This window comes from Symphalangus syndactylus, chromosome 10 (assembly GCF_028878055.3).
Source record: "Symphalangus syndactylus isolate Jambi chromosome 10, NHGRI_mSymSyn1-v2.1_pri, whole genome shotgun sequence".
NCBI lineage: Eukaryota > Metazoa > Chordata > Mammalia > Primates > Hylobatidae > Symphalangus > Symphalangus syndactylus.
Genome location: NC_072432.2, coordinates 81,585,575 through 81,600,596, shown reverse-complemented (window position 1 = coordinate 81,600,596; position 15,022 = coordinate 81,585,575). Strand labels below are relative to the sequence as shown.

The window sequence follows — 15,022 nt, the reverse complement described above, 5'->3', positions numbered from 1 at the left end:
ATTTGGGTAATTTTAGATGGCTAAAACCCACATCTCAGAATGATGAGGGCTCCTACCATCTTACAAATGATTGCTTCGACATCTCTAAGCACTCACTGTAGTAATTAATAGACCGTAAGGGCTGAGAAGAAATAGCGCCCTTGTTAAGCTCAGGAAACAGCATCCCTCTGGGCAAACTGACGCAGAAGAAAACAGCGTCATGGTTTCTCTCTCCTGAAAGACTGAAAAAAAAAGTCTCTCTCTCTTTTTTAAAAACATGTAGTAGTGAGTTAAGGCTTTTAATATTTTTGTTAACCTTTTCTTATCCAGATAGCATTGCTTAATCAATCCTACCAGCTCTCAAAAGAAAAACAACCTTATTCAAAGAACTTTACAAGGATAAAAATTGAATTTTAAAGGTACCAACCAAATTCCATTGTTACCAAAATATTTTTTCAAAGATAACAGCAGAAATGATAGAACTTTTCTTCATAGTATTTCTGGGTAGAAACATAAGAGAGATTAGCAGCTGTTAATTGTATTACACAGATGACGAAAATGAAGGCCTGTTTAAAAAATATGTTGTCTACTTTTCTATCTCTCACAGCACTTCCTATAGTACTTTCGGCAAGGGCATGACTATAAATGTAGACGATAATGGCAAAATAGGAAATGTACTTTCATTTTATAAGATGTGGATGTCCTTTAATCCAACACATTTTATTCTTTTTAAAATATCAAAATAAAACCCCTCCAACTGAAAACGAGAAGACGGAGTAATAACTTTAAAATTTGTGTGAAATTAAGTACAATCTAAGTGGGCTTTTTGTCGAGCCTAATTCCTATTTGTGTAGCTCTGTGTGTTAAACAGAACACTTTGGCATACATTATCTCATTTCGTCCTCAAAATAGTCTCTTCCGAATTGGATCCCAAAAGCCTTCTCAGATTCAGAAAAGGCTTCAAAACACTTTATTACCACGTGGAGGCTGATACCACCCAGCACATTGAGATGAAACAATCTTTGGGAAGAAGCGGTTTGCTCATCATGACCTTTCTGCCAGGTATTGGTCTAGGGTATTCCATTTGCTAAAAGATGTTGAATATATGTCAATACGTTGAAGTGTGATACTGTGTTGTTATGTTAATCAGGATTGGATAAGTTATGCTGTAGTGACAAACAACCCCATATCTCAGTGGTGTCACAGAAGAAAGGTTTGTTTCTTGATTACAAAGTTAAGTAAGTCCAAGTGACATTTTGGGGATAATGAATGCTCTGTAATTGCTCCACTGGGAACCTGCAGCTCCTTGGTCATTGCACAAGGATGGACTGTGTTAGGGTGTTCATTCCAGCAATTAAATGCTTTGCCCTGGGAGTGACACATATCACTCACTTCTGCCCACCTGGACATGAAAGTGTAATCTTCATATGTGCCAGGAAGGAGAGGAAAACCAGATGCGGGTGACATAGGGATTTTACTACATGAGTTTTTTTCTTTTATCGATCAACAAAGACATATTAAGTTTTGGCTTTAACCCAGAGTAAACTTAGCCAAACCAGTCAAGGCCCATGGCCTTCACCCACTAAAAGTATTACAAGTGTTACTCTGTAATGGCAGAGGTGATGCGTTTTTAGAACAATTATGTTTGGCCTCAAATTTTCCCTGATACAGGGCTATAGTGATCTCAACAGGATGCCAAAGCCATTGAATATGTTCAGTGAATTCAGGGGGAGAAGAAAATTGGCCTGGCAGTTTTGATAGTGTGTAGAATAAATAATGAGCTGATTGTCTGCAATATTCATTTTCCAGTGCATCAGTAAACACTGTAAGAAGTGCATTTTGGTTACATTGTTTTCTTTCAGCAACTGTAGAAAGCAGTTACAGGGATTAGGCAGAAGACAGAAAGGCCGAATGTTGTGGATCATATCGTTGAGGGATATAACTTTGTGCTTGAGACCAAACTGCCATCTCTTGCAAATGTGATTTTGGCCTCCTCCAGGCTGATCTTACATGGGCTAGTAAACTTGGTTTAAAAAAAACTCTCTGGTTACTAAAAGAGAGTGTGTTTGCTCTACACAGGAGTGAACTCCCTCTTGATTGCCTTAGTCCAAAACACAGGGAGGAGGTTTTAAATTTGGTGCTCATCATTGTAGCTTGTAAAATTCAAATTCCAGGTCTCTACTCTCAACAATTTTGGATCAGTGTTGTGGAACTTAGGACATCGTGTTTTTAGCAGGGATTTCAGTTGACTCTGATGTTTGCTAGCCCACAGACCATGTTTTGAGAAACACTGAACTAAAGAAAAGAACATGGATGGGTTGGGAAATGGTCAGAACCTTGTAAATTCTGAGCAGACCTCAAAAATATCCATATTGTCATGTAATTTGCTTAATATCCTACACAAAGGGGTTGGGAAACAGTCTGCATAGTAAACGTACATCAGGCTTTTCAAGATTTGACTGCTAGAGACTGCTGTAAATTTTCTAAATAATCTGTACAATGGTTTTAGGCATTCCTTTTAGTTAATAGTGAGGGCTTCCCACCCACCCCATTTACTAGTGCCCTTTAGGGTTGTAGAAAAGAACGCTTGGCCCTCAATGAGGACAATGGAAGCAAGTTGAATGAATCCCTAAAAGGTATATTTTACTTGAAAAACATGCATTATGCTCTTTTCCAAGTAAACTGCACAGAAAAATGTAAATGAAGCATAAAGCTCTTATGAATTAGACCCTAAGCATTTTTCTTTTTAGCATATAAACTGCCACTAAGGATATGATAGGAATGCATTTTCTACTATTTTTCAAACTGTAATTACATTTCTCTAGTAAAACTCAAATACTTGATATGGTCCTGTTGCAACTGTACTAGACAGGTAATAATTGGAAAATTTAACATAGAGCTTTATCTCTTAAATGCTAAAAGGTAGGACTACTCACAGCATACAGAAGAGATGGCATTTGATTCAAAAGCTGTGAATCTGGTGATTCTCTATAATATTAATTTTGCATCTGGAAATATATTCCAAAGCTGTAGCACTCTTTTAAATACATAAGAATAAAAGACAAATAATTCCTTCTTCAACCTTTACCTAAAACATCCTGTAATCTCTATCTAGCATTCAATAGTTCCATTTTTTGTTCACATCTCCCATATTTCAGGTTGGAACGGGAAGCATTTAAGTCTCAGAGCAGTACGTTAACTTATTTAAGTAGCAATGGAATAAAGTGAAGCAAAAAAGAGGGAAATTCTCTGAGGAGCATCATTCAATTGTGTATTCAAAGATCACCAGAAAAAGGCACACAGTAAAACTTGTATAGAGAATTAAAGATTTGAGCAATGCTCTTCCCATCTATCAACACAGTAGACTTTGTTAGTCGACATTTTAAAAAGTTACTGTCTTCTTTTTATTCAGCAGCTCTAAGACTTACACTACATTAAGCATGCATACACCTACATGGAGAACAATGAAAAGCTCTTTCAGACATCTATGTGTTTTGATAATACTTTTCTGGGGACAATGCAAGTTAAATAGTTTCCACGTAGGTACATCCTATGCAATTTATATGGGAAAACTGTAGATTTGCAACTTTAGGACAAAGCCCGTCATTGTCTGTAATATGATCATACATAGTAAGATGCTTTGAAGAGCAATGACATAATTCCTTAGATCTCATGAGATCTTCAGCCTGACTTTGCATTCTCAGCTGGGGAAACTTGGATGTTTTTGAGTGCATATGAAACCAAATTCCATGGGCCTTTGACTTACTTGAGTTTTTAATAGGTTTCACCCAGACCCGATGCATCTCGTTTTTGTGTCTATCAAAAAACAAAAAATAATTGATTTCCACATATTCCATTTCACTGCTTATTACTGTGCATATTTGATTACAAGAGATTTGCAGCAGCTCAACTTTGTAAGCGTGAATTAAAGTTGTGATTTCTGGAAGGATTTCTCAACTTCGAATGCATAAAAAATAGTATAACTCAAAATAGTATAACTTTAATCCCCAAACTAGAGATCACATTCAGCATTCTCCAGTCATTCAGACTGGAAATGGCCTCATACAGTGGAAACATGTAGCTTCTGACAGTTGGAGAAGCAATGGAGCGTAAGGATCCATAGCTCAGGTTTTTGAATCAGACGAGTTTTAAATCTCTGCTCTACTATTTACCAGCAGGCTTGATCTTAGGATTATGCTCTCTGAGCTCAGTTTTCCCCATGTGTAAAATGGGTAAGAGAATAGTTATAATACTTAGGAAGGGCTAACTGCTGTATCAGACTCCTAAGTATGTAAAGGTTCAGACACAATAGAAACGAGATTTTTCATTAATAGTACTTGGTAGTGACCAAAATGTTTCTTCTCCAGTTAGTCATTCAGAGACTCAGGCTGAAAGAAGTTTTACTATCTTTAATATGTAGCTTTCAGGGTTGCTTTAGAGCAGTAGTTCTCAAATATTTTCTCATTATTTCTCCACTAAGGAGAAAAATTAAATTAATGAAACCCAATTAATTTAAATTAATTAATTAAATTTCATTTAACTTCTCCCTAATGAGAGAAATTAAATGCTAAGAAATAAGATTTTACCAGGTAGATACGAGCTTTGGAAGGCCACAAACCATTGCAATATCAAAGATTTTTTTGCTCCCCCAAGCAACAATGTTCACTTATTGGGAGCCATATTACCCACACGGAGAATGTATGTGTTGTAAGTTATCTCTGTGCTAGCATCTAGAAAGGGAAAAGAGAGTGAAGGAGTAAACCTGGGAGATTTTTATGGGCCAGGCCTGGAAGTAGCCCATATCCCTTCTGTTTGTACTCAGTTGGCTAGAATTCAGTCACATGGTCACCCCTAAACGCAAGGAACATTGAGAAATGTAATCTAGTTGTGTTTCAGGAAAAAGAGAAGATGCATTCTTTGGTGAACAGCCAGTGGTTTCTTTTACTATTTTACTGCTTTGTGTGATGTGTGGTGAGAATTTAGTTAACACTTAATAGGAATTAAATGTTTAGCGTCATGTCTAGTACATTGTTAGTACTAAATAAAATTTTTTGAATTTGCATAGGAAAAAAGGGAAAATTGAGACATGTCCTCTCTCCATCATTTAATCTATCAGAGAATGAAAAGAAATAGCATTTAAAGGAGCCTTAGAAACCATGTAGGCTGATCTTCCATTGACCCATTTCTGTTTGAGCATTTTTAGTAAAACAGAGGTAGTGCATTTCCTGGTCATAGCTTGAATTGCATGAAAGTTTTCATTCCAGGCAAAAATCTATATCCTCAGACCTCCAACTGTCCCACTCTACCGATTATTTGCTTTGCCCTCTGAAATTGTTTACTCAACAAATGTGTATTGAGTGCTTACTGTATGACTAGTAGCACGCCAGGCTTTGAGGAATCAAAAACAAATTTATGTTCCTTCCTTTTAAAGACTTGAAGCTTTCTACCCTTCCAAAGGTAGGAAACTTGGTCTTAAGTCATTACTGTGAAATATATCTTCAGCCCCTAGCACAGTGTGGGCATTTAGCAGGTGCTCAATAAATAGTTGAAAAAGTAGGTGTGATGGTGAAAATAGATAAGAAAAGCAGACAAGGTCAGAATAGGAAAATGAATTATATTAAGGAGGCAAGGACCTTCTTCTGGGAGAACAGCCAAAAGCATATGAGCAAGGAAGCATATGAGAATTTACCATGTTAAAGAATGGGATAGGGGGTTTTCTAAAATAGGAAATAGCATGTTTGAGGCTATTTAAGCATGTAGAGGTGAGGGTTTGTCAAAGTGTGGTAGACCAGTTGAATAGTGTCTGTCAAAAATTCATGTCTACCAAGAACCTAAGAATGTGAGCTTATTTGGAAACAGGGTATTTGCAGATATAATGGTTGGGAACCATATTACCCACACGGAGAATGTATGTGTTGTAAGTTATCTCTGTGCTAGCATCTAGAAAGGGAAAAGAGAGCGAAGGAGTAAACCTGGGAGATTTTTATGGGCCAGGCCTGGAAGTAGCCCATATCACTTAAAGGAGGCAGGGGAAGATTCTTTCCTAGAGCCTCCGGCGGGAACATAGCCCTAATGACACCTTGATTTTGGACTTCTGACCTCCAGAACTGTGGCAAAAAAAGAATTTGCTGTTTTAAACACCTAGTTTGTGATAAATTGTTATGAAAATTCTTGGAAACTAATACAGGCGGTTTTTATCAAAGTATAGTCAATGGAGGTTTGGGGAGTGGGCAGTAACACTGTCCCATGAAAGTAATGATGGCTCCATTGCTGTAAATAAAGTAGGAGCACTTTAAACTGGTTTACCAGATGAACTGATACTCTTAATGCCCTCTGTACAGGATACTGATGGATACCCATGCTTGACTGAACACTTCGTGCTGGTAGATTACTCTGTGGTTTGCCCAAATCCTACTTTCAGGAGTTGAGCTGTGTGCTTACCAAGAATCAGTTGTGTTTGTTCCCAAATCTGTTGTTGTCAATTGTACTTGTAATTTTGCAATATTATTGTAATATATATTAATGAGTAAAGTATGAGTGTGGAAGAAGAGTTATTTCTTTGCAAAATGACAAAATATTTTGCAAAGATTGGAGTTTGATTTAAAAATTGTAAAAATTAAGAAAGTTTTTGCAGTCAGATTGCTTTTAAAGTGTCTTAATGTTTTGCATATTAAAAAAATTGAAACCGCCAATTGTAAAGGAGGCATTTTGGGAGTGGTTTATACAAAATAAACTTTGAGAAAATTTAGTTAGTGGCTGCTCCATTATATATCAGAGATGGATACATGAATGTATACTTACATATTTGACAATTAAATAAAATATGTACTTTTAATAGTTTTTTACTTGAACCAACTTTTATACTTAATTTTTTCGACTGTATTGAAAAAGAAAGTTTTTTATTGCACATTGCTAAAAAAGATTGGGTAGAAAGGCTAACAAGTGCTGTCTTCAGGGATAATAAGTTTTCTTTCAATTACAATGAGTGTGGAATAAATTTCTTTCTAACTTGACAGTGGCTTTATAACTTTAGAAGCTGGGATTTGTGTTCCTGGTGAAGGGGGACTCATGTTTCCTAAATAAACAATATCTTAAATAGATCTTATTTCCCAGGCCTGGGAATCTATTTATCTCAAGGTCATAGAGGCTGTTATAGAGAGAAGCAGAGATGGAAGCAGGTTCTTCTTTTACTCTGTCATGTTCTGTACAATGTGCTTCACCAACACAAAGGGAATTTTACACCAGCCACTTTTCTCTTTCTTTTTACTCCTCCTCTTGTTACTTTTTCTCCTCCAGAATGTATCTTTCAAGTTCTAGTTCTTAGTTTGCATATGCTCTGTCAGAATGTCATCTATTTGCAGGTTGGAATTATCTTGTATGTGTATTTTTAGCATATTTGAGTTTCAAAGTATATGTTGCTTAAACATTAGTATTTGTTTAAGTTCTTTGAATAATAATCTATTGATTATTGAGGATGAGGTCTTGACATTGGAAATAGGCCAAGAGATAGGGAAATTTAGCCTGATTTGAAATTTTGTCAAGGATAATTCATCAATGAATAGTTACAAAACTATTAATCTGTCAGCAAACATTTTTTAAATGACTATCATATGCCAGGCACTGTGCTAAGTGCTGTGTAAGATAAACATGAATAAGAAAGACTCCTTCAGTCTTTTAAAACTCTGAAGATTTTATATTAGCATCTCTTTCTTCTGAGATGAAAACCAAGATTGCCGGGGACAGTAGTTGTAAGCCTTAAAACCCTGTTGGAATACTTAGTACCATATAAATCCTATCAGTGGGAGAGAGAGTGCTAAAATTTAGGTCTGAAGATATAAGAACACGCTTTCCATGTTTGAAATCACCAGTTAACTATTCAGGAGCATATAAAGTGCCTGGGCATAATATTGAGTTAGTGAGGTGTGTTGTAAAGAACATGAGAGACAGAAAAAGAAGTGACTGTTTCTAGTTTTAGTTCGTCCAGTAACTGGCTCTGTGACCTTGGGCAATTCACTCTGATTCTTGGGTCCCCACATTCCCCTTAGTGATGATTGGGTGAGGTGGGGTCTACAGTCTCTTCCGATTGTAAAAATCTCATTTAGTGTAGAATTTCGAGACTGTTTGAAGGACCTAGAGCATCCTATATAGACTTTCTGAACTACTTCATTACCCTCATCACATATTTGAAAGTATAGTTTTTGTCACAGAGACATGATATGATTTAAACTGCCTTCTTTCACCTTTTTTGTGCTCTTGTTGGAGAAGGAAGTGAAAAGAGGCCAGTATCTTCTTGGTGATTTGACAAATAGTTGAAGGAATTAGAAATTCTTAGCCTGAACTAGCATGACTGATATGGTTTGGCTGTGTCTCCACCCAAAATCTCATCTTGAGTTGTAATACCCATAATCCCCATGTGTCAAGGGTGGGACCAGGTAGAGGTAATTGAATCATGATGGGGGGGTCTCCCTCATGCTGTTCTCATGATAGTGAGTAAATCTCATGAGATCTGATGGTTTTATAAGTGTCTGGCATTTCTCCTGCTTGCACTCAGTCCATCCTGCCACCCTGTGAAGAAGGTGCCTGCTTCTCCTTTGCCTTTACCATGCTTATAAGTTTCCTGAGGCCTCCCCAGCAATGCAGAACTGTGAGTCAATGAAATCTTTTTCTTTTATAAATTACCCAGTCTTAGGTATTTCTTCATAGCAGTGTGAGAACAAACTAATATGGTAAATTGGTACCAAGGTAATGCGGTGCAGCATAAAGAAACCGGAAAATGTGGAAACAACTTTGCAACTGGGTAACACACAGGGACTGCAACAGTTTGGGAGGCTCAAAAAACTGTGGGAAAGTTTGGAACTTCCTAGAGACTTGTTGAATGGTTTTGACCAAAATGCTAATAGTGATATGGACAATGAAGTCCAGGCTGAGATGGTCTCAGATGGAGATGAGGAACTTGTTGATCACTCTTGCTTTGCTTTAGCAAAGAGACTGGTAGCATTTTGTCCCTGCCCTAGAGATTTGTGGAACTTTGAACTTGAGAGAGATGATTTAGGGTATCTGGTGGAAGAAATTTCTAAGCAACAAAGCCTTCAAAAGGAAGCAGAGCATAAAAGTTTGGAAAATTTGCAGCCTGATAATGCAGTAGAAAAGAAAATCCTATTTTCTGGGGAGAAATTCAAGCCCGCTCCAGAAATTTGGAAAAGTAACAAGGAACTGAGTGTTAATCACCAAGACTATGGGGAAAATGTCTTCAGGGCATGTCAGAGACCTTGGGGCAGCCCCTCCTGTCTCAGGCCCAGAGGCCTAGGAGGAAAAAATGGTTTTCTGGGCCCAGGGCCCCTCTGCTCTGTGCAGCCTTGCTACATGATGCCCTGCATGCCAGCTGCTTCAGCTCTAGCTATGGCTAAAAGGGGCCAAGATACAGCTGAAGCCATTGCTTCAGAGGGTGCAAGTCCCAAGCCTTGGCAGCTTCCATATTGTGTTGAGCCTGTGGGTATACAGAAGTCAACAATGGAGGTTTGGGAACCTCTGCCTAGATTTCAGAGGATGTATGGAAATGCCTGGATGTCCAGGCAGAAGTTTGCTGCAGGGGCCAAGCTCTCATGGAGCACCTCTGCTAGAGCAGTGCAGAAGGGAAATGTAGGAGCCCCCACACAGAGTCTCCACTGGGGCACTGCTTAGTGGAGGTGTGAGAAGAGGGCCACTGTCCTCCAGACTTCAGAATGGTAGATCCACTGACAGCTTGCACCATTTGCCTGCAAAAGCCACACACATTCAACGCCAGCCTGTAAAAGCAGCCAGGAGAGGGGCTGTACCCTGCAAAGCCACAGGGGCAGAGTTGCCCAAGGCCATGGGAGCTCACCTCTTGCTTGCATTAGTGTGACCTGGATGTGAGACATAGAGTAAAAAGAGATCATTCTGAAACTTTAAGGTTTAATGACTGCCTTATTGGATTTTGGACTTGAATGGGTCTGGTAGCCGCTTAATTTTGGCCAATTTCTGCCATTTGGAATGGGCATATTTACCCAAAGCCTGTATCTTCCTTCTATCTAGGAAGTAACTAACTTGCTTTTGATTTTACAGGCTCATAGGCAGAAGGGACATGCTTTGTCTCCGAGATTTTTGGGTTAATGCTGGAATGAGTTAAAACTTTGGGAGGACTATTGGAAAGGCATGATTGTGTTTTGAAATGTGAGGACATGAGATTTGAGAGGGGCTGGGGTGGAATGACATAGTTTGGCTCTGTGTCCCCACCCAAAATCTTATCTTGAGTTGTAATCCCCATAATCCGCTTGTGTCAAGGGCTGGACCAGACGAAGGTAATCAAATCATGAGGGCAGTTTTCCCCATGCTGTTCTCATGACAGTGAGTGAGTCTGATGAGATCTGTTGGTTTTATAAGCATCTGGCATTTACTCTGCTTGCACTCACTCTGTCCTGCTTCCCTGTGAAGAAGGTGCCCACTTCTTCCCTTTCCTTTACAAATTATCCACTCTTGGCCATTTCTTCATAGCAGTGTGAAAACAGACTAATACAATGACCAAGGGAGAAAGACAGAGCAGCACGGAGTATTTGAAGGTGTGTCGTTAAACATAAGCACTCCTGATTCAAAGAATGGGACATGTGTTTTGTCCTCCAGAAGCTCCATTTGGTGAAGGAGACAGACACATGAAAAACAAGTGATGAGTCTCATGTGATGTGGCAGGAAGGATTGGGTACTAGACGACCCCAGTAGAGATAAAATGGGAGTACAGGAGAGAAAGTTTTTTTTTATTCCTTAGAGAGCAGAACGCTAATAGATGGATCAAAGCTACAGGGGGGCAGACTTTTACTCATTGTAAGAAAGGATTCTCCAATAATTTAAGTAATCCAGCATTAGAGGGCACGTCTCTTGGAAATAAGTGGGAGGCTATCTTTGCTTTCCACTAATCAAAAAGATGCTGGATGCATTTATTAGAATCTGCACCAGGTAGGAGTTGGATTCGGTGATCTCTATCTTATCTTTAGAAACTCAAACTTTGTAAGACAACTTTTTGTTGACCAAATAGCTTCCTTTCATTGGATTCATCCTATAAGAGGCCACAGGGTAGATTTCATGTTATAATGAAAACCACCACCACTACCATCACAACAACAATAGAAAAATGAGAATATCTTATTGAAAAGGAGAGTCATTATTTCCATGGGCATTGCTATTCCCATTAAATAGTTCCTGTTGTCTATAGACAGAATGCATGATCCCAAACCAGGATAATAGGTACAGAAAAAGTCCAAGAAAACGTAATTTCTGAGCAAATAGTGGACTCCATGACTTCTGAAAAGGGGGATGCTGGAATGCAGCTTGCATAGAAGGTGGCTGTGATAGGATTTACTCCAAAGTGCTAAGCTAAGATTTCCTTTGAGGCTGTTGCCTTTAAGCTGCATGACTCACCGGCAAAATTCACAAAACAAAAATGTGATCACTGAGGATTATGCTGCCATTGCTGGTAACACGCTGGCAATGATCGTAACAGGACTTGCCAAGCACACATTGACCCTGTGAGTCACATTGGTTCCCATGGAGATTAACACCATCAGCAGTGGGGGCAACAGCCCAGAAGTGTGATTGGTGTTAGACAGAGAAGAGAAAAATGGCAGTATGATCCTCTAGAAATGCAGCAATTGGAATGAAAAAGGAGCATGGGCTGGCGTAACTTGGGAGAGAAAATGACTTGTAATGGCATAGCAACCTACTTCTCTTCCTGCAAATGGCTGGGGAAAAAGTGTGCTTCCTGGCAGATAGGCTACAATCTACTGTTATTTATCTGGCTATTTCCAGCAAGTTCTCTTCTTATCCTAGATAGCTTATCTCTTCAAAGGAGTCTGTCCAAGGTGAACTCACCACGGGCCAAGAGGTCCTGCCTCTGGGACTGCACGTCTGATTAACATGTTGGGGCTTAGGGGTTGGAAGGGCACAGTTTACTTAGATATATCTTGCTAGGTTTAAATTTTATTTCTGGATACAAATGTTTTTTACTTTTATTACAAGACCCACATGACTTCAGTTTCACAATTTATGTAGTTATTTCATGTATTTTAATACGGCAATTGGGTTTCTGATAGCTATAGTCTATTTTTCCTTTGGAAGTTGTCATGGGAGCATGTGCTGGGCTGATGCCCCACCCCCTCTTGCCCTTTGCAACCAGGTCTACTTGCACACTTTTATGCAGGCTGCCGCAGCCTTGTGTATGAGTTGATCCCTCTGGTGCCTGACTTGCCAGCCCTCTCCCATACAGAGAGAGGAAAAAGTCTGAAGACACACATATTTCCCAAATTCAGTATCTTGAGTAGCTGAATCATGCCCAGCTCAGATGAATCAGGGTATTTAAGGTGAGCTGTACTTTTTCTTGTCTCTTTTGTATCTGCAGTTGTGGAAAATGCCTGTTAGTTGCTAAATGGTCAAACAGATGTAAGAAGAATAACTGGTTCCTAGCAAAATCAGATTAAACTGCCTCAAAAGTAACCAAGCTAAAATGACAACATGTCACCCTGGAAAAGAAGGAAGATAATGGCTTTCAAAGGAATGAGAAAGCACTTTTCGAGAAAATTAGAGTTAATAAGATATCTGAAGATGAAAAACATGCCGTCATCCTTCTAAATGTTAGTTGTTGATGACTGTTCCGTCTAGTGGGAGATGCCGCTCGGCATAGAGAAAAATGCACTGGGCTGTTCATAGCCACGGTCTCACCTGTACCGTTGACTGTTGGTGAGGTGTTGGGTACATGTTCCAAGTTCACTGAGCCTCGGTTTACTCATCTGTAAAATAAGCACTTTTACTCACACAGTCTCAGAGCACTGAACGCTGTGCCTGAAAGGGAGGACACTCAGTGTGTGGTAGAGAAGATGATGATGGTGATGTTGAGGGTGACCACAATGATGATGACAATGTGACGATGACATAATGAGCCATCACATTAGTAAGCGTTTTCTAGAGAAACAGAGCCAATAGAATGTCCTAAGATATGCAGTTGGCAAGCTGGAGACCCAAGAGGAGCCAATATTTCAGTTTGAGTCTGAAGGCAGGAAAAGACTGATGTCCCATCTCAAAGCAGTCAGGCAGAGGGAGTTCCCTCTTGTTCCCACTCAAGGAAGGGTGAGTCGTTGTGTCCTACTCAGTCTTTTGACCTACTGGATGAGGCCTGCCACATTTAGGAATGCAATCTGCTTCACTCAGTCTCTCAATTCAAATATTAATTTCATCGAGAAACACCCTTATAGACACACTTAGAATAACGTTTGACCAAGTATCTGAGAATTTCGTGGCCCAGTAAGTCAACACGTAAAAATAACTACCACAATTATGATCATCACATCAAGGGATCTTGCCCTTTAGTTCCAAATTCGGTGATTATAAAAAGGGTGCTTTTTTTGTAAAGCAGTTTTCAAAAACTTGCTTTTTGTAAAGGTTCTGCCTTATAGGAAGCTTAGAGTTTTGCATTCTTTTGCTTGGGGAAGCAATTTGAAAACGGAATCTTACGCTTTCCGAACATGCTTTTCGAAATCCTGTTTTCTCGTGATCCACCCGCCTCGAGATAGCGCCACTGCAGTCCAGCCTGGGCGAAAGAGCGAGACCCCGTCTCAAAAAAAAAAAAAAAAAAAAAAAAAAAAATCCTGTTTTCTGACCTCTTGCTTAATGACACCCAATCTCACGGTGCTACATTGTGTATATCAGAGAAGCAGCCTAGCCTAGTGCCTAAGAGCTCAAGGACACTGTTAAATTCTTGCTTTGCCACGTACCAACTTGTGTAACTTTGGGCAAGTTACTGAACCGCTCTGTTTCAGTTTCCTCACCTGTAAAACGGGATGGAAATAGTGCCCATCTTATAGGATTGTTGTGAGGATGACATATGTTAATGCATGTAAAGTACATAGACTAGCACCTACCTGGCACAGGGTACACACCCATTAACTATCGGATATTATATATACGACTGAAAAATTAAAGATCTACAGTGGTACCACATTTCAATCCTGTTCATTTATAAATTAATCTGTTGTGAAACTTACCAGAGAATATCTTTAATTGATGGTATTTTGTAGTTCGCACTCAGCTTCGGGATTTGTTCTCGAAAAGCATTTGTGTGTGCGTGTGTGTGTGTGTGTGTGTGTGCGTGTGTGTGTGTGTGTGTGCGTGTGTGTGTGTGTGTGTGCGTGTGTGTAAAAGCCTCTGCTGATGAACGTTGAGGCAGTGCATCTGCCCACCAGATGGCGCAGTGCTCCCGCTGTTCGGAGGCTCAGCTATGCTGAGGGAGGCAGGGAATTTTGATCAGCTTCTGAAGAATCACCTCATCTCTCCCTGCAGAGAGCACAGAGCACAAGACTTCACGTTATGTCAAGTATATGTCGCTAGTTCTTGTTTGTGATTTTGTAGGAACTCGTAGGCTATAACATTATTTTTTGCAAGAAATTTGTATTATAGAAAAATGATTCATAAATTAAATAAATTAAAATGGTCATACGTATGTATGTATATACACACACAGATATAAACATGTGCACAGGACTAACATAGTCTTTCTCTCTGCAGCATCTCTTGCAAAAGCCCAGCTCCTAGAGAGCAGCAGCCTTCCCAGACTGTATCACATTGCCTCGGGGATGGAGAGACTTACACGGCACTAACAGAACTCAAATGGCAGAGCTCAGCTTTCTGGTAAGAGCAGGTCCTGGCTCCTTCTTTACGTGAAGACCTGTCCAATACTGCTTGCTGTCTCCTCCTGTGCCATCTGAAATCTGTGCCTCAAGCTGACCGGCAGCCTTCTAAATCTCTTTATTCTAAATTTGGCGCAAACTTCTTTCATCTGTGACTTTTGGAGTCTTCTGCTGCATTACCCCATGATCCAACCTGGAGCTGGGAGCTGTTTCACTGACTTACCAGCTCTCATCATAAAGAACCTTTTTCAGTCCCCAAAGAGTCTGAACAACAGACCTCCTCCACACGGAAATGGTGAATTGATCACACTGAAAACTATTTTGAAGTCAAGCAAGGCCAGCTTATGTCGCTGTCC

At 39.6% G+C, this 15,022-nt stretch overlaps 1 protein-coding gene and 1 long non-coding RNA gene across 8 annotated transcripts in view; one reads left to right on the top strand and one right to left on the bottom strand.

Annotated features, from left to right (window-relative positions):
• Positions 1-15,022, top strand: part of LOC129491748 (putative uncharacterized protein encoded by LINC00269) — a 147,034-nt gene that overhangs the window by 9,302 nt on the left and 122,710 nt on the right. For 4 of the 7 annotated variants that reach the window (XR_010114001.1, XR_010113999.1, XR_010114002.1 and 1 more), the window contains exons 1-2: positions 12,200-12,347; positions 14,545-14,667. Coding sequence is in view for 2 of the 7 variants with exons in the window: in XM_055296256.2 (XP_055152231.1) it covers positions 12,316-12,347; positions 14,545-14,667 (155 nt within the window). In the remaining 5 variants the exon portion in view is untranslated. Of the gene's footprint in view, positions 1-12,199; positions 12,348-12,963; positions 13,111-14,222; positions 14,354-14,544; positions 14,668-15,022 lie in introns of those variants that run through there. The other 3 variants (XR_010114005.1, XR_010113998.1, XM_063611032.1) reach the window with 3 other exon arrangements.
• LOC134731591 (uncharacterized) lies at positions 12,023-12,918 on the bottom strand. Its single transcript, XR_010114006.1, has 2 exons — positions 12,706-12,918; positions 12,023-12,379 (listed from the first exon to the last, which is right to left on the bottom strand). It is a non-coding gene; the product is annotated as an uncharacterized lncRNA (long non-coding RNA).